Below are 18,947 nucleotides of genomic sequence, written 5' to 3'. Positions count from 1 at the left end.
CCATGGCATCGTGGAAGGAAGACTGGATTTGAATTCAGAAGAGCTGGGCTTGAGACTGGCTGCTGCTCTCTGCAGCCACGTTGCCTGGGAGGAATTCCTTCCCCCTCTAATCCTGCATTTCCTAAAAGCCAAAAATATAGGCCTTCTGCTCTGCCTAGCCCACAGTGTTTGAATGAAAGTAGATTAAATAGGGCCAGGCATGGTGGTTCACACCTGTAATCCCAGCACTTTGAGAGGCTAACGTGGGTAGATCGTGAGGTCAGGAGATCAAGACCATCTTAGCCAACATGTGAAACCCCGTCGCTACTAAAAGTACAAAAATAAGCCGGGCATGGTGGTGCATGCCTGTAGTCCCAGCTACTTGGGAGGCTGAGGCAGGAGAATCACTTGAACCTGGGAGGTGGAGGTTGCAGTGAGCCAAGATCATGCCACTGCAATACAGCCTGGGCGACAGAGCGAGGCTTAGTCTCAAAAAAAAAAAAAAAGAAAAAGTAAGTAAATGAAATAATAACTGTGAAAATGCTTTAGGAGCCATAAAGTACCACACGCAGGCCAGGTATTTGTGTCTTTGTTATTTTCTTTATCCATCACCCATTCTCTTTCCCCCGTCTCTGTTCTTTGATTCTCTGCTATTCCACAGAAGGTTAATCTGCCTGGATAACTTCCTCATGTTACTGCTGTTTCACTTCCTTATCTAAATTCCAGCATATTTCAGGGTAAAAGAGGTGGGGCTGGAGGTAAAACTAGCAAAGCTGCAGAAGACAGAGATGGGACATAGGGTGAGAGGGCAGAGAGAGAGGCATTAACAAGCAAAAGAATAGAAGAGGAGAAGAAATAAGGAAGACAAGTTAGAAGCGGAAAGCTGTGTAAAGGTCTGTCTTGTGTGGCTCACCTGCCAGATCCCTGGGTGCAAGGGCTGAGGCTGGTGGCCTCAGAAGATGCAGATCTGGCAGAAGCCCTCCCTGCTAGGTGGTCAAGTCACAGTCATCTCAAGTGACCTCCAATACAAACTCTCCCAGGAGGTTTCCCTCCATTTCACCATTTCTCTTTCTCTCTGCTCAGATAATGTAGTATTTTAAAGAGATAAGGGGCCGAGTGTGGTGGCTCATGCCTGTAATCCCAGCACTTTGGGAGGTCGAGGCGGACAAATCATCAGAGGTCAGGAGTTCGAGACCAGCCTGACCAACATGGAGAAACCCCATCTTTACTAAAAAATACAAAATTAGCCAGGTATGGTGGCACAAGCCTGTAATCTCAGCTACTCGGGAGGCAGGAGAATTGCTTGAACCTGAGAGGTGGAGGTTGTGGTGAGTTGAGATCATGCCATTGCACTCCAGCCTGGGCAACAAGAGCAAAACTCCATCTCACAAAAAGAAAAGAAAATAAAAAAGAGATAATGGAAGTGGTCAGTCATGTGGATGATGAAACTAAGCTGCAATACTTCAGTTTATTGTTAATCCCCAAATCTTAAGATCACGAGATAATAAACTGCACGGTGTACAGAGTCATTTACACACACTTATTGACAATATTCATATTCATGCAGACACATCTGGGACTCATCTTTCACACATCTGATGAGGATGGATGGAGAAATCCTTGTAAATGGGAAGAAATGTTTGAGGTAAGTCCTGGCAGCCCTAACAGTGGTGCAGCACAGTGTCCCCTTTATCCCTGCCCAGGGATCATCACTAAATGGAAATGACTCAGCTTCTCAGGGAAGCAAACTAGCTAACTTCTCTTTTTCTGAAAGTGAAACAAATGTGCAACCAACACATATGTTTATTGCAGCACTATTTACAATAGCAAAGACATGGAACCAACCCAAATGCCCACCAATAACAGAATGGATTAAAAAAATGTGGTACATATACACCATGGAATACTATGCAATCATAAGCAAGAATGAGATCATGGCCTGTGCAGGGACATGAAGCTGGAAGCCATCAACTTAGCAAACTAACACAGGAACAGAAAACCAAACACTGCACGTTCTCACTCATAAGTGGGAGTTGGACAATGAGAACACATGCACACAAAGAGAGGAACAATACACACTGGGGCCTGTTGGGGGGTGGGATGCAAGGGGAGGGAGAGCATTAGGACAAATACTTACTGCATGTGGGGCTTAAAACCTATATGGCAGGTTGATAGGTGTGGCAAACCACCATGGCACATGTATACCTATGTAACAAACCTGCACACTCTGCACATATATCCTGGAACTTAAAGTAAAATTTTTTTAAAAAATCTTAATAAACACTAAGATATGTAAAAAAAATGCAACCAAGCTATAACTTTTAAAGTTAGAAGAAGAAAGTATTATAAATTGATGGAAAGACTGTCAGACTGATAATACAATGTGAAATAAAACGATGACAAGAGAGTGCTACTAATCTCAGGTTGTTATGAAGTGTGTTGGACCACAAACAGATGCCCCATATTCTTTCATATGTCAATTATGTGAATTCCATGCACAAATTATTTAAACAATTTTATAGTTCAGATGGCGAAATGAAAGAAAACATGTCAGATATCAAGCCTTCAAACTCTTCCCTGCTTTGTGGAGTAACTGACATGTATGAATTTCAGGATGATCAAGAAATCAAACCCAGAAGTCTGACTCCTTTTCATTTTCTCCTGAACCTCAGGATACAGTGAAGAGCCTGATTTAGTGTTAGAAGAAGGAGAGAAAAACAAACCAAGAAGCCTCCCAGTGGTTCTCAGCCTAGTCTGCGCATAGAATCACCGAGGCACCTTTCAAAAGCCTGACGCCCACACCATACCCCAAACCCATTACATCAAACTACCTGAGGGTACCGCTTCTGGGGAGGCTGAAGCAGGAAGATTGCTTGAATCCAGTTCAAGGCTGAGTGAGCTATGATCACATCACTGCGCACTAGCCTGGGTAACAGAGCAGGACCCTATTCTAAATATCAATAATCAGTCAAACTCTTTAGGGGTAGAACCCAGGCCTCAATACTTTTTACAGTTTTCCATATGGCTCCAGGATGCAGCCAAAGTTGGAACTCACTTCTCTAGATCCTGCCCACTTCTGGCCTCCCCTGAACCACACAGTATCATTCCCCGTCTTTTCCTCTATGCTCCTTCTTGGTGAATTTGAGAAGAATCAGAGGGATTTGGATGCCAAGGGCTTGCCTAGCAGCTGCCAACTCTATCGCCAGAACACAGTAGCTTAAAAATCATCACCAAAGTCTTAAAAACCAGGGAGAGTCTAGCTAGGATGTACTGAGAGAGGACTGTGACCATCATACCTTTCGGAGTAAGTCTGAATAAGAGAGATGCATACCAGGGTGTAACCTGCCTCTCCAGAAAAGCTTATTGCTGATAGAACAGCTTGGTGCTTTCAGCCAGTGGTCCTCAAACCTTAGTGTGGATTGGAAACACCTACAGGGCTTCTTAAAGCACAGTTTGCTGAGCTTAGTCTTATAGTTTGTGATGTAATAGGTCTGGGAGAGGGGTCCAAGAATTTGCTTTTTTTTTTTTTTTTGTGAGACAGGGTCTCACTCAGTTGCTCAACCTGAAGTGCAGTGGTATGAACATGGCTCACTGAGGGCGGCCTGGCACTCCTGGGCTCAAGCAATCCTCCCACCTCAGCCCACCAAGTAGGTAGGACTACAGACGTGAGCTACCATGTCTGGCTAATTTTTGTATGTTTTGCAGAGACAGGGAGTCTCACTTTGTTACCCAGGCTGGTCTCAAACTACTGGGTTCAAGTGATCCTCCCTCAGCCTCCCAAAGTGCCGGGATTACAGCCACGAACCACCAAGTCCTACCAGAATTTGCATTTTTAACAAGAAATCAGGGTGTGCCGATGCTGCTGGTCTGCAGTTCATACTGGCTGAAGTTGCTCAAACAATCTCATTTACTTGTGTCTAATTATCAGTCACACCTGTTGTTCTCCACATTTACTGTGCATCAGCATCACCTGGGAAGTTTTTAAGCCCTAACCAAATTAGTTATTTGAGAATATCTGGGGGTGTGGCCTGGGTAACAGTATTTCTTAAAAGCTTCCCAAATAACTCCAGTATGTATGCATGTTAGGCTGAGAATTACTGAGTTAAATCATAACTGGGTGGACTTTATTTTAATTTGCCATTGTTCATGAAGACAGTCCTCATTAGTTTTAAATGTGATTAGAGAAGCCTACACAGAAGCCTTTGGGAACAAACTAATGGAGTATGCACCATTAGTTTAACTCTTGATCTCTTTTTAAAAATCAATTGTTCAGCATCTGTGGAATCTGATCGTGATATAGCCAGGGACAGAATGGGACTAAAATGAGAATAACCATACCAGACTCATCAGGACACAGCCTGGCTGTGGGAGGCTGATTATGTTTGCATAGAGATGCTAACTTCAAGTGGATGGATGATACCACTTGGACACTGTTGCTCACGGTCCATGCTCAGTGGAGCTGCAACATCAATGCTCACAGACTATAGATGATGGTGCTGGGACACCATTACTCATGGACCGCAGATGGTGGTGCAAGGACGCCATTACTCATGGACCGCAGACGGTGGTGCAGGGACGCCATTACTCATGGACCTCAGATGGTGGTGCAGGGACGCCATTACTCATGGACCGCAGACGGTGGTGCAGGGACGCCATTACTCATGGACCGCAGACGGTGGTACAGGACACCATTACTCATGGACCGCAGACGGTGGTACAGGACACCATTACTCATGGACCACAGACAGTGGCGCTTGGACACCATTACTCATGGACCGCAGATGGTGGTGCAGGGACACCATTACTCATGGACTGCAGACGGTGGTGCAGGATACCATTACTCATGGACTGCAGACAATGGCGCTCGGACACCATTACTCATGGACCACAAACAGTGGTGCTGGGACACCATTACTCATGGACCGCAGATGGTGGTGCAGGACAGCATTACTCATGGACTGCAGACAGTGGCTCTGGGACACCATTATGCATGAACTGTAGAGAGTGCACTGGAACACCACTGCGCATGAACTGCAAATGGTGGTGCAGGGACACCATTGCTCATGGACTGTAGACGGTGGCATGGGACATCATTGCTGATGGACTGTAGACGGTGGCACTGGGACGCCATTATGCATGGACTGTAGATGGTGGCACTGGGACACCATTGCTCATGGACTGTAGACGGTGGTGCTGGGACACCATTATGCATGGACTGTAGATGTTGGCACTGGAACACCATTGCTCATGGACTGTAGACGGTAGCACTGGGACACCATTGCTCATGGACTGTAGACGGTGGCACTGGGACACCATTGCTCATGGACTATAGATGGTGGCGCTGGGACACCATTGCTCATGGACTGTAGACGGTGGCACTGGGACACCATTGCTCATGGACTGTAGACGGTGGTGCTGGGACACCATTGCTCATGGACTGTAGACGGAGGTGCTGGGACACCATTATGCACAGACTGTAGACAGTGGTGCTGGGACACCATTATGCACAGACTGTAGACGGTGGCGCTGGGACACCATTATGCACAGACTGTAGACGGTGGCGCTGGGACACCATTATGCACAGACTGTAGACGGTGGCGCTGGGACACCATTATGCACAGACTGTAGACGGTGGCGCTGGGACACCATTGCTCATGGACTGCAGATGATGCTGAGAGGACACTAAAGCTCATGGACTGCAAGTGCTGCTCTGAAGTGCTCTGCACTTTTCTCTAGTTCACTTGGTTTCCAAATGGTACTGACTTATTATTTATTATCTGAAATTAATTCATCTGTGTGCTTGTCTACCCTCTGTCTCCTCCACTGTTTTGTACATATCCTGATCACCTGCAGCCCCATCTGCTGTGTGTGGAAGGAATGACTGAAGGGAATGTCCAGTAGGCCTGATGGGTCTGTGGTGAAATTGCCAGTGACGCTCTCACCTTTTTCCCCAGAGCTGATTTCCTCCTCCCCTAACAAATTCTTTTCAGTCATACATACACAGTGTATCTCTAGTCACAAAGAAAGAGAAATCTAATGTGGTTTTCTCTCAAAAAGCTATCTAAATTTTTCAAACATACTAGAGAATGGCGGAATTGCTTAATAGCAACTTGTGCTTGTGCCTCCTAAATGATGAGATTTCGTGTTTATATTTTTCTTGGCAGGGGCAATGAGGGTTGTTCACACATTTGCCCCCAGGTAAAGGACAGGTGACTTGATTCTCTCTGGGAGCAGGACTAGGGAAGAGGAGGGATTGCTGTTTACTTATAAGCTCAGTTGTTCTACATATTTCTCAATTTTATTAAGTGAAAGCCTTCGCCTAATATGTTTTTTTCTGACTAATTTACTTCAAGAAAATATTGGCAGAATAGATAGGTGGTTGAACAGACACACAACAAAAGCATTGAGGGTTAATGGCAGTGTGTAAGTATAGAAAGGTATGTGAGATCATCAAGCAATGCCTGTGTTTTTTACGCTTTTTCTCTTCAGCTACCAGATAACTAGAGGTGATGATGCCTTACATCAGAAGAACGTAAAGAAGGGATTATTTTTCTAGTCTTGAGGAGGTTGTATGGTAAAACACTTTCAGGTAGTGGTCTGCTCTGGGAAATTACTTGTGAGGATTTGTTATATTTTTACCTCCTTGAATTGAGAAGCACACCAGCAATGTCCTTTACTATCAGATTAAAACATGTTTTACAGGGGGAGAACCCACAATGTTCCAACGTCTTTTTCATTTTAAACTTTTCATTCTGATGTCTTGTTAAAGAAAGCTCACATTTATTCAGATTTGCTCAGGCCCTGATGATGTTTCTGGTTTGGAGTACTCACTTGGGGAAGCTGCACTTTTGGCCACCTGACTACGTTTTATACACTGGAATCTTACAGTAGTCTATAGCACCTAGCAGTTTTAAAGAATGTGTATTTTTGTGAGAAAGAAGACAAATACACTTTAAAACCTTAAAAAAGTTCTTCCTACCATCAATAGGATAAGAGACATGAAAGTGCTTTGAAATGAAAAGAAAAAAAAAGGATTATTAAATGATCGTTATTGCCAAACTGAATACTTTTCTACTTTAATATATCTCTATTTTATTTCTTCTTTACAAGGACCAATTTCAAATTTACAATTTGAAAGAGTAACTTGGAAACAAATACGCCCAGCCATGCCCTTGCCTCAAGACATCTGCCCCTACCTGGCCTCTGAGGCAGGTGGAAAGACACCGCCACCCCATTCCATAAGTGAGGGGGCTCTTTCATGGGGTTCATGGGCATCCCACTCCTTGCTTAGCTCAGCACAACCTCAGCATTGCCAGAGAGAGCAACTGGAAGACAGAGACAAACGAAACTATAAATAGTAGGTAAGTGTTCGTGGTAAGTTAAAGAACAGGAAGGTGGGGAACGCTGTGGGCTACCACCTCAGGGGCTTGGTCCCCACCAAGAGGGAAGGGGGAACAACAGGGAGAGGACATCCACAGGCAGGCTTGCACCAGAGTCCCTATCGCCAGCCTAGGCAGGAGCATGGGAGCAACAGCATTTGATGCTTTCCTACAAGGGGCTGCAGAAGGAAACAAATTGCTGAGGTTTTGAAGTGCTGTGTGAGGAGCAGAATGGCAGGTTGGATTTCCTTGGATCAGCTAAGCCTTGAACAGGTCCCTTAAGCCACTGGGCTTCTGGTCCTATTTTACCATTAAAGAGAATCAATCCTGCCCTTCCAGCCGGAACAGACTCCTAGGCTCAAGCACTCTGAATTTTAGTATCATGGCTGGAGCTATTGACATCATACTAGTCTCACTCTCTTTGTCAGCCTTTCTTGTGCATGTATTAATACAATCTTATGATTTTTTCCTAATTTAGTTTTTAATGTGATTACATTAATAGATTTTTTTAAGTTGACCTGCTCTTGAATTCCTGGTTTTATTCTAAATAATCATCAGAATTTTTTTTCAGAAGTGATTTCTTGTTATTTGAATGGCTGATGTAAGTCTCAGCCCAAATATTATTCTAATTCGTAGCATACATAACCAACATGTCTGTGACCTCAGGGATGAAGCAGGACCAACACAGAGATGGTTGTTGCTTGATAAAAGACAATCATCATCTTAAATAAAACTACTAGATAAAATACAGGACGCCTAGTTAAATCTGAGTATCAGATAAACAATGAAACATTTTTTGTATTAGTATGTCCCATATAATATTTGTACTAAACACAGTAAATTGTAAAGGAAATCCTTATGCTACAGAAAAGTATTGCTTATCTGAAATTCACATTTAACTGGGTGTCCTATATTTTATTTGCTAAATTTGGCAATCTTAATCATAAATAAGCAAGCAAGCGTAAGTATTAGAAAAGGATACATCAGTTTTTAAGTGAATGAGTCTCATGTTGTCAGGGAATAATAACCACATCAGCAAACCTTGGCAACCATTGGAATCCCATTTCTGAAAATCACAACATGGTGGAAAGTAGAAAATAACAACGATGGATCTAACTCATAGAAAACATAGAAGTAATTCAGAAACAAACTAGATTTATTGGTTTTAAGGAAAAGAAGCCAGAACAATGACCAGAATATTGTGTTAGATAACTCTTCTTTTAACCACCTTCTTTAATTACTCAGGAAATATTTCTGTGTTTTCCTCAACAACTGAGGTAGATTTTCCCATGAATTTTATGTTACACAAATTTTAGTTATTTTTAAAGTTATCACATCAGCTCTTACTGGCTTGAAGCTAAGTATCTATGGAACTATATTTCCTTTGTTTTCCTTTCAATTATCTCCCCAAAATGCTTGTAACTGTGTGTTCTTTCTGTAAATAATTTTGCCACTTAATGTGTATTTTTCTGGGTCTGAACTTGTGTTCATATATTGAGAAAGTGGGTAAAAACGTTTTCTCTGCAGCTACATAGTACTCTCTCCAGGACAGTTGAGGGTAGGGTGGTGGTGGGGGAGTCAAGAGTGTAATAATTGTTTTGAAGAGACAGAAGTCAACTGTTCACATATTAAAAGATTTGGGAGGCTGGGTGCAGTGGCTCACAGCTGTAATCTGTAATTCCAGAATTTTGGGAGGCTGAGGTGGACGGATCACTTGAGGTCAGGAATTTGAGACCAGCCTGGCCAACATGGTGAAACCCTGTCTCTACTGAAAATACAAAAAAATTAGCCAGGCTTGGTGGCAGATGCCTGTAATCCCAGCTACTTGGGAGGCTGAGGCAGGAGAATCACTTGAACCTGGGAGCTGGAGGTTGCAGGAGCAGAGATCACACCACTGTACTCCAGCCTGAGTGACAGAGAGAAACTTCGTCTCAATAAAATAAAAATCAAATTAAATGAATACTGAGTTAACCAAAAAGAACATTTATCCAAGTACTGCTACATGTTGATTTCATTATTTAAATGATTATAATCTTGTCATAAATACAAGTAAATCTTGGGGCGTATGCTAAATTTCATGTTGTTTGTGCATTCACTGAGTCAGTCACTACACTTTTGTTGTGCGCCTCTTAACCTGCAAGTTGCCATTCTACGCTTCAGCATATAAAGGCCAATGAGACCATCTTCTGCCTCCCAGGGAAGTGACTGTTAAATAGGGACAATGGTATGCAAATCAATAATTATAATATAGATTAATAAATGCCATAATGTGTTTGTATACAAAGTCTCATGAGCACATCGGGGAGGAAGACATCCATTGCCTTTGGGGCTCAGCGGGTACAGGGGAGTGGACCATTCAATTGAACCTGGGGAGTTCTTCAAAGAGAGCAGAGAAAGGCGTTACAGTTGAGGGCACAGCATACTGAAAGCCTCAGTGGTCCGACAGAGCTTGGCACACTCAAGTGGCTGTAATATAGGGCTCCGGGTGGGAAGTGGGAAGTGGCAAATGTAAAGTGGAAAGGGACTCAGGACCGTCTCATCATTAGCCTGGAATGATGCCAAGGGGATTGAATTCTATTGAGATGAAGAACCCTTGAGTAATGACTACAGGAGGAAACGATTACAGTTTTATTACAGAACCATCACTCTGGAGGTTTTATGAAAGTGGGTTGGAGATGAGACTAGAGGCAAGAAGACTAGTTACGAAGTTAATGAAAATAGCCTCGGTGAGGCTCCGGAAGAGTCTGAACTGGCAGGGAGCAAAGAATGAGTATCGTTTTGGAGCTGAGTTTAAGGTCCCTGTCACATGTCTAGAGAAACCTAGTGATGAAAATACAGGTTGAGAGTTGGGCAGATCGGTCTGGTTGGAGGTGGTTATTTGGGAATTTTCAATCCAGGAATAAGATGAAAGTGGGTGTGGCTAGGCTCAGTGGCCAAGCCTATAATCCCAGAACTTTGGGAGGCCTAGGTAGGAGGAGGGCTTGAGCCCAAAAGTTCAAGACCAGCCTGAGCAACATAGGGAGACCCTATCTCTACAACAACAACAAAAAGCCAAAAATAAGCCAGGTATAGTGGCACGCGCCTGTAGTCCCAGGTACTCAAGAGGCTGAGGTGGGAGAATTGCTGATCCAGGACTGGCGTAAGGAGTAAGAAAAGAAAAGAACATTAACATGAAATGAGCAGGTGGTAGAGAAAGATTCATAACCAAACACTGGAAAGAAGCAATCAGAATCACAGCAGGAGACCCAGAAGAAAAGAGCATTGTGAAGATCAAGGATAGGAGAGCTGCAATCAGTGATCAATTAGGACAAATGCTATGGAGAAAAACATAAACTAAGCACAGAAATGGGTCCTTTGGGTTTAGCTGTTAGGTGGCACTGGTGATGGAGACAGAGCAATTTGAATCCTGTACCTGACACAGTAGCCACATGGCAGAGGAATGAGAAATGAATGGAATGTGAGAAAATGAAGGCGTATTGACCACCTTCAAAGAGATTGGGAAACATGAAAAATAAAGATGGAGGAGGACGAGAAGAACTCACAGCCTCTCTCATTATTTTTCATTATGAAAGTATACCTAGGGCCAGGCATGGTGGCTCATGCCTATAATCCCAGCGCTTTGGGAGGCTGAGGTGGGAGGATCATTTGAGGTCAGGAGTTCAAGACCAGCCTGGCCAACATGGTGAAACCTTGTCTCTACTAAAAATACAAAAATTAGCTGGGCATGGTGGTAGGTGCCTGTAATCCCAGCTACTCAGGAGGCTAAGGCAGGAGAATAGTTTGAACCTGGGAGAGGGAGGTTGCAGTGAGCTGAGATGGTGCCATTGCACCCAGCCTGGGGGACAAGAGCGAGACTTCATCTCAAAAAATAAAAGATAAAAAATAAAGTATACCTACTGAAAAGAATAGAGAATGCTTTAACAAATAACAAGGCACTCATCCCCTAATTATCTTAAATTTTTTCCTATTGACAAGAGCAGAAGTTGGCAAACGTTCTCTTAAAAGGCTGGAGAGTAAACATTTTAGATTTTCTGGACTAAGAGGCAAATACCAGCACTTATTTATATAAACATTAAAGATATAACCATTTACAAATGTAAAAATCAATCTTAGCTCAAGGCCTTGGGAAAAGGGAAGCTGGCTGGATTTGGCCCATGGGTCTTAGTTTGCTGAGCTCTGGACTGCCATCTTTTTGCTGACAGAAACAATATTTTAGCTATAATTGAAGTCCTCATTATGCCCCTCCCTGATCTCATTTCTCTTCCTCACTCATCAAAGGTAAATATTCTCCTAACATTACTATGTATCATTCCCACTTTTCAAACATGTCTATGTTCCTAAGCAATATATAGCATAATTTTGGATATTTAAAAAAATTTTTAATAAATACAATTATTCTATGCATAATAATCTTTATTTCCTTTTTTTCCCCATCCCACTTCTGCATAATAACTTTACTTACTTATTTATTAATTTTGAGACAGAGTCTCTGTCACCCAGGCTGGAGCGCAGTGGCACAATCTCGGGTCACTGCAGTTATTGCCTCCTGGGTTCAACTGATTCTCCTGCCTCAGCCTCCCGAGTAGCTGGGACTACAGGTGCATGCCACAATGCCCAGCTAATTTTTGTGTTTTTAGTAGAGATGGGGTTTCACCACATTGGTCAAGCTAGTCTTGAACTCTTGACTTCAAGTGATCCGCTGCCTCTGCCTCCCAAAGTGCTGGGATTATAGTCATGAGCCAGCACGCCCAGCTGCATAATAATCTTTAAGTTATTAATCTTTAAGTTTTTGTCAACATGGCTTTTGAGACTGATTCACCATACATTTGACTCTAATCCATTAATTTTACTTGTTCTGTAGTACTCATTCTGTGACTACACTAAATTTTATTTTTCCTTTTTCTGTTGATAGACATTTAGGTTGCTTTCATGTTGTTTTGTCTTTCATTTTTACGAACAATGCTATCATTAACAACCTCAGCCATATCTCTCGACGGCACATTTGTGAGTGTTGTAGGAGTAAATTCTTGGGATTGTGGAGTCTGAACATCTTCTGCTTATGTAATGTTTCCAAATTATTCTCCAGAATGGTTGTGTAGAAAAATTTCCTTTTTCACATAAACCGATAAACGTAGTAACCTAAAAATTCTCCCAATGTGCAATACTTAGAAATGCTGAACAAAATATAAAAAGAAATCTTTTAAATACATAAAGAAATCTCAAGAAAGCAAGAAAATGCCTAGGGCTCAGGCAATATATATATTTTTGAAAGCTAATAGAGGAAGTTGAAATTCGGAGTTATATCTACCCATGAAGATTTCCTCAACGAAGGTGTGGGTCCAGGGAGTTAACAGGCTATATAATGTTTTCAGGGAGCTCCTGTCCATTCACTGGGTCAAGAGTCAAAGCTGAAACTTCAGACTATGGTATAAAGAAAAAAAAGTCACTGAAATGACTGGCAAAGTTCAGAGTCAGGTCAGCTACCCCACACTGATCTTGCCATCATCCCGACACCTGTGCTACCTGGGCCCTCCTGTGAGTTTCAATTTGGATTGATCTATTCCTTTCTTCTTTCTTGGAGGCAATCGGTTACCTACTTCTGGTATCTTACTTGGCTCCTCTGCTGGCTCTGGTTGCCAGCTTACCCTTTCATGGAGGCTTTGTCGCTTTCCCCTGCAGCTCTTGGAAGCTGACCTCTGATGCCTGCCACTTCCCATTCAAGGATGGGGTTTAGGCCCAATCTAGTCATGGGCTCCCTTATGCACACCCTGTCTCAATTTCTTCCAATTCCTAGTTTGTGATGACAAAGCAGGGGTTATATTTAAAAAGAATTGGAGCTTAAAGCACTTTATAGCAGCTTGGTGATGGGATCAGATAATTTGGGGTTCTATTAAGTAGGGTGAGCCATCCTTGGTGTGCCAGGTTCTGCCCTCAGGGCCCCCCAAATTTCCATCAAGAATGGGGGGCAAAGTTGGTTGCAATGGCTCATGCCTGTAATCTCAGCACTTTGGGAGGCCAAGGTGGGTGGATCACCCAAGGTCAGGAGTTTAAGACTAGCCTGGCCAACATGGTGAAACCCCGTCTCTACTAAAAATACAAAACTCAACCAGGTGTGGTGGCGTGCACCTGTAATCCCAGCTACTCGGGAGGCTGAGGCAGAATAACTGGCTTGAACCTGAGAGGCAGAGGTTGCAGTAAGCCAAGATGGTGTCACTGCACTCTGGCCTGGGTAACTCCGTCTCAAAAAAAAAAAAAAAAAAGAAGGAATGGGAAGCAACAGATACGACAAGCAGCAAGATTATGTCTATACAAACTTTAGCTAAAAGTTACTAAATAGATAATAAGATGTTTAAAATAATGGCACAAAAGAAGGGAAAACACCCCAAGGCACAATGCGTATAAAAGAAAGAACAGATTTTCTAGAAATGCCAAATAATGATGACTAAAATTAAAAGCTCAATGGATGGGTTGACTGTCATGATAGTCAAGGTGACTGAAGTAATCTACCCTCGGACTAGTGGGGCAGAGTTTGTCTCTCCATGTCTTTGCCAACTTTTGAGAGTAGTACAAACTACACACAGATAGGAAAGCTGCAGGTCGCATTCTCTCATTACAGAATTGAGCCCATCCCAGCCAGTATCTTCCCTCTTACAGTTTCCTGGGATTCTGAATTTGAGACCCAGAAGGACTTGAGAGCTCGTCCTCTTGGTCTGGTTTTTGGGGAAGTCCCTGAGAGTATTTGGTCATCAGGGCCAGTTCTCAGCAGGGCTCTCCCACACTGACTTCCTGACAGAAGGCTGTTCTTCCTCTCTCTGGTTCCCACACCCAGAAGCCTCTTACCCAGTGGCTTCGACATTCTGCTTTTCCTGCTTCTAGTATTAAATACACTAATCCCCAGATTCTCTTGTGCGCCCTCTGCACCTCTTCCAGCCCCTCCCTTTCCCCTCTGCAGTCGAGGTTTAACCCAGCTCTCATCATTCCTCTTCCTGTCAGCCAGTCTGACCCAGCGCAAACAAATGCAGCTCTAAAATCAACATGCAGCGACCCGTAAAGCCCAGCCAAGAGTTCTGTGCTGCACCTACAGCTGGAAAGTTTCAACAACCACGGTTTTCTAAACCAAAGCTAGATGTGTAGCCTGGCAGAGCCTGAAAACCCAGAGGCAGAATGGAGTATGGTTAGTATGGACTCCTGAGGCAAAATCTTACTTAGATTCACTACTAAGCTGTGTGACCTTGGGCAAATCACTTAGCCTCTCTGTGCCTCAGTTTTCTCAAATGTAAAACAGGGATAATAGTGCCCACCTTATAAGGTTGTTCAGAGAATTAAATGAGTTAGTGTATGTAGCCTTTAGAACAGTGCCTGACCTATAATGAGTGCTGTATGTGTTAGCTACCATTGTTATTAATACTTGAAATTGGCACTGTCCCAGGAAATAGCAGATGTCAGCCATGTTCATTGAAATTAGACATGAGATAGTAGAGTGTCGGAATGTGTAGCCTTACTTACATAGCTAGTATTTTCTTCTATTCTTTCTCCCCTTCTCAAGATTCATCCAATATTTATGTGGCTCTTATTCTTCTAAACCAACCCAGAAAATCTCCCATTCCTCTCTGTTTGGCACCAAAACAGCCACAGCGTCGTTGTCTCTGCCTCATGCCCGTTAGCTCTCCCTCTGCCATTCTGCTTGTAGCCGCTAATAAACCCCATGCTTTTGGTATTTAGAAAGTCACTCTTGGTTTTATGATAGTGTTAAGTTGACATTGACAGGCATAGGGTAATGAACAGAGGTAGGGACACCCCCACCCCATTCACTCCATGAGCAGAATGTTTCCTTGAGTTTGAAAGTTCTTAGGATCCTACGCCGCCCAAGACACCTAGGCCCAAGCTTTCCTTTATGCCCACCCATTTGGTTACGGTCCCAGAAAAGCTGCTTTCTTATTTCTTTCCTGGTAACTTCCACGTGAATTATTCCTCATGGGGTAGAACTCAATTCTATGTCAGGCTATCTATTTATATAAAGAGAAGAGAAAAGGGGCCGGGCACGGTGGCTCACGCCTGTAATCCCAGTACTTTGGGAGGCTGAGGTGGGTGGGTCAACTGAGGTCAGGAGTTTGAGACCAGCCTGGTCAACATAGTGAAACCCTGTCTCTACTAAAACTACAAAAAAAAAAAAAAAAAATTAACTGGATGTGGTGGCATTTGCCTATAATCCCAGCTACTCAGGAGGCTGAGTCAGGAGAATCACTTGAACCCAGGAGGCAGAGGTTGTAGTGAGCCAAGATTGTACTTCTGCACTCCAGCCTAGGGAACAAGAGCAAAACCCTAACTCAAAAAACAAAATAATAAAAAAATAAGATAAAGAGAAGAGTTCACTGACTCAGAGGTGATGGTGCTGGTCTCATGCAACTGCAGATATTATTTCATGTTACCTGCTTGTTGTTAATGAAAGCTTAATTTGGGATGCATCTCAGAATATGCTTGTAAACAAGACATCAGGCCATTCTGCAGGTTGGATTCTTCTAACAAACATCCCCAGGTATACATCTGTGACACCCTGAAAGTAACTCATATCCTGAAGCCTTAGGCAGTATTAGCTAAAAGTGATGTACATTAATTAATTTAAAGAATCTTTAATTTAAAGTCACCTTTTCCATGACTAATCATCTCAAAGGAACAGCTTTTATTAAACAGCTTTTTGCAAGTGGGCATTTTTCAAACATTGGGAATCCCGGCAGGGCCCAATCAGCACATTGGGGATTAGCTAAATCCCACTCTACCGAAATGCAACTTTTCGTCTTTGACTTGTCTTTACATTGCAACACTACCTGTTTTCATGAGCTATCAGTTTTTCGTAATCAGCCTCGTATTCATTCTAGGGATCATTTTCATATTTATCAACAATTACTTTCTAATTTATGCTGAGCCCTTACAGGATTTTGGAAAGTCAAAGATGAACTACACAGGATTTTTCCTGGAGTTGCTCACAGCCAGTTGGGAGGCAATTATGGTTCAAAGTGATTAGCAGAAGTTTAGGTCTACGGGGGCACAGCAGCAGGTACAAGCAGAGGTTCAGGGAAGGGGCAGAGAAAGGTGACATCAAGGAGATCACATTGAGTTTGAGCCTTTTAAGGGGATATAAGAAATCACTAGGTAGGAAAGAAGAATGTATTCATTATAGGCAAGAGTCACGGAGTGCGAGGACACCTGGAAAAAATGCCAATGGGAAGGAGGTTACAGTGAGGGTCTAAGGGGTGAAAATGAGGAGCAAGCGAAGGTGCATGAATGAGAGGTCTGTAAGGGGAAGATGGGCATGATCAGATTCAGGTGTCAGAAAGGGAACTTGAACCGGGTCTCTTCGGATTCTCCTTTTGCATCTCCTGAACTGCAGACATCAGAATTCAATCATTTTTTAGAAGCTTAAAAAAAAAGTTCAGGCTTGAACTTGACAGCATGGTAGAATATGGAAAGAAAAAAGAAAAAAGAGTTCAGGCAAGATGAATTCTTATTAAGGGAGTGTTTGAGGCACCTGTGGCAGTGCTGCGTGATGCACAGAGGTGGAGGGAGGATGGCTAGGCTTTGCTTCCCTGATGTCCTACTAGGAAAGGTTCCAGAGCTCTTGGCAGTGACAGTAACTGGTTCCCTGGGTGGGGAGGGGGAGCGCAAAGAAGCCAGGAGTAGAAGCCAGAAGAGCTGACTAGTGGCGAGACCCAGACATCTGCCTCCTTCCACTTCCGTTTCTTTACCTGTATGCCCAATATGGTTTGAGTGGCATCATCTTCAAGTTCCCTTCCAGCTCCAAAACATTGGGCATAAAACAACACATCAGTTCCAAACTCACTCTGACCACTAAACTCCATTTCAACCAGACATCTTTTCAGTTGGAATGGTTTGCCTTCCGCTTTATGTTTTCTACCTCAGATGCCTGGGGAGACCACATGGAAAACACCCAGGGAAGGAGAAATTGATGGGGTGGGGTTGCTGGGTGCTGGCTGCTGACCTCCAGGGAGCTGTCACATCTGTTAGGTTGTGGCGGATGTCCCCCATTCTATCTAAAGAACTGTAGCTTGAGAACTTTCCTTTTGCTTGACATACTGCCCTACACTAGAAGCAGTCGCTGTTCATTGACAGAAACAATGGGCAGCAAGTGTATTTACCCAAAGGCAAGTCAACAAGGGAGGCAGCTGAGGGTGCTGGTGCTTGTTGTGGCAAATAGCGACGGCGTAAATCAGTTGTTCCTTTTAGCCCATAATAATGAGATTCAGTATTTTGTTTTCTCCAATACCTTTGATTGGCTTCAATCATATTACTTTTTCAAAAAAATCTTCATTAGTATCAATCAATGCAAAAAGAAAATCTGTAAAAGTAACAAGGTTCAATAAAAGTAGATGAAAGACCTTACTTGATGTGTTAGAGGGAGTACCCGGTAAACTCTTTCCTGATTACTTTTTAAGTTTGTCTTTTCTTTAGTATGCTTTCTAGTAGTAAATTTTCATACTCCAGCTTTTCAAGGAGATTTTGGAACCAGCAGATTTCTCAGCCTACACTATTAAAAAGCAAATTAATCATGTCTCTATTTCAGCCGATTGAGGCTTTTGTTTTTTTCTTTTTAACATAAACTGCCAAAAAGTTTATAGCTTTCTTAATATGCCCATTAAAGCTGGCAAATTACAGGGACCCACACATCTTAGAAGACAAAGACTGCAGGAGGGTTAAGTGAAGCGAGAGAGCTGGAGCCAGATTAGACAGCTGCAGCGAAGTCCCCCTCCATCCCGCCCCGCAAAAAAGAGAGTTCTAATTTTCTCCACTTCTTTCACAGAAAGGATTACACTTTCTGGGTGTCACCCTCCCCGGCAGAGTTCTGTAGCCTCGGGCACCCTACCAGCCTTCGAGATCCTCCTTCCCGAGAGTGGGAAGGGGAGTCGGCTTACCTCGGCCGACGGGAACGAGCGCGATCAGCAGGGCGAAGACCAGGGCTGCGCGGGGAGCCTGCATGTCGGTTCGCCTTGGCGGCGAGCTCAGGATGCTGCGCCGGGCTGCAGCCTCCCTGAAACGTGAACATTTCCTGTTTCCTGCTTGTTTGGGTCTGTGCTAACTTGAAGGAGAGGTGTTTGCCTGTTTTTTAGGAAGTGATGTAACTCTGCAGGAGCTTGTCAGACCAGCAAGGATTGCAAAAGAGAAGTTGCTGTTCAAGCACTGATTCAGTTAGCACGCCTCTCCAGCTCTTTGGAGTCTCGGCCTCCAGCTTTTGAAACCGTCCCGGGGCAACAGTGTCCTTTGCTCGGATGTCATTCGGGATCTGGGACTGGGAGGGGTCCTGGACCACCTGCATTCTCACTCTGTGATTTTGCTCATCCCCCAGGTGAGGCTCCAGGGCTGCCTAGAGCCTCGGGACATGCTGTACAGTAGAACTTTCTGCCATGGTGGAAATATTCCACGTCTGTGCTGTCCAGGACAGTAGCCATCAGCCACCATTGGAAATGAGGCTAGCGCCTATGGAATTTTAAATCTTATTGAACTCCACGTGGCTAGTGGCTGCTGTGTTGGATAGCACAGGCCCAGACAGCAAGGACAACTGCATCATCAGAAAAC

At 43.6% G+C, this 18,947-nt stretch overlaps 1 protein-coding gene across 1 annotated transcript in view; it reads right to left on the bottom strand.

Annotated features, from left to right (window-relative positions):
* Positions 1 to 18,443, bottom strand: part of TMEM154 (transmembrane protein 154) — a 59,003-nt gene extending 40,560 nt beyond the window's left edge. Inside the window, exon 1 of the mRNA XM_002745396.6 lies at positions 18,287 to 18,443. Within this exon, the coding sequence (XP_002745442.3) occupies positions 18,287 to 18,350 (64 nt within the window). The 5' untranslated portion in view covers positions 18,351 to 18,443. The remainder of the gene's footprint in view (positions 1 to 18,286) is intronic.
* Positions 18,444 to 18,947: the final 504 nt, after the last annotated feature.

This window comes from Callithrix jacchus, chromosome 3 (genome assembly GCF_049354715.1).
Source record: "Callithrix jacchus isolate 240 chromosome 3, calJac240_pri, whole genome shotgun sequence".
NCBI classification, from domain to species: Eukaryota; Metazoa; Chordata; class Mammalia; order Primates; family Cebidae; genus Callithrix; species Callithrix jacchus.
Note: the sequence above shows the minus strand (reverse complement) of the source record. Positions and strands in the feature narration are given on the sequence as shown.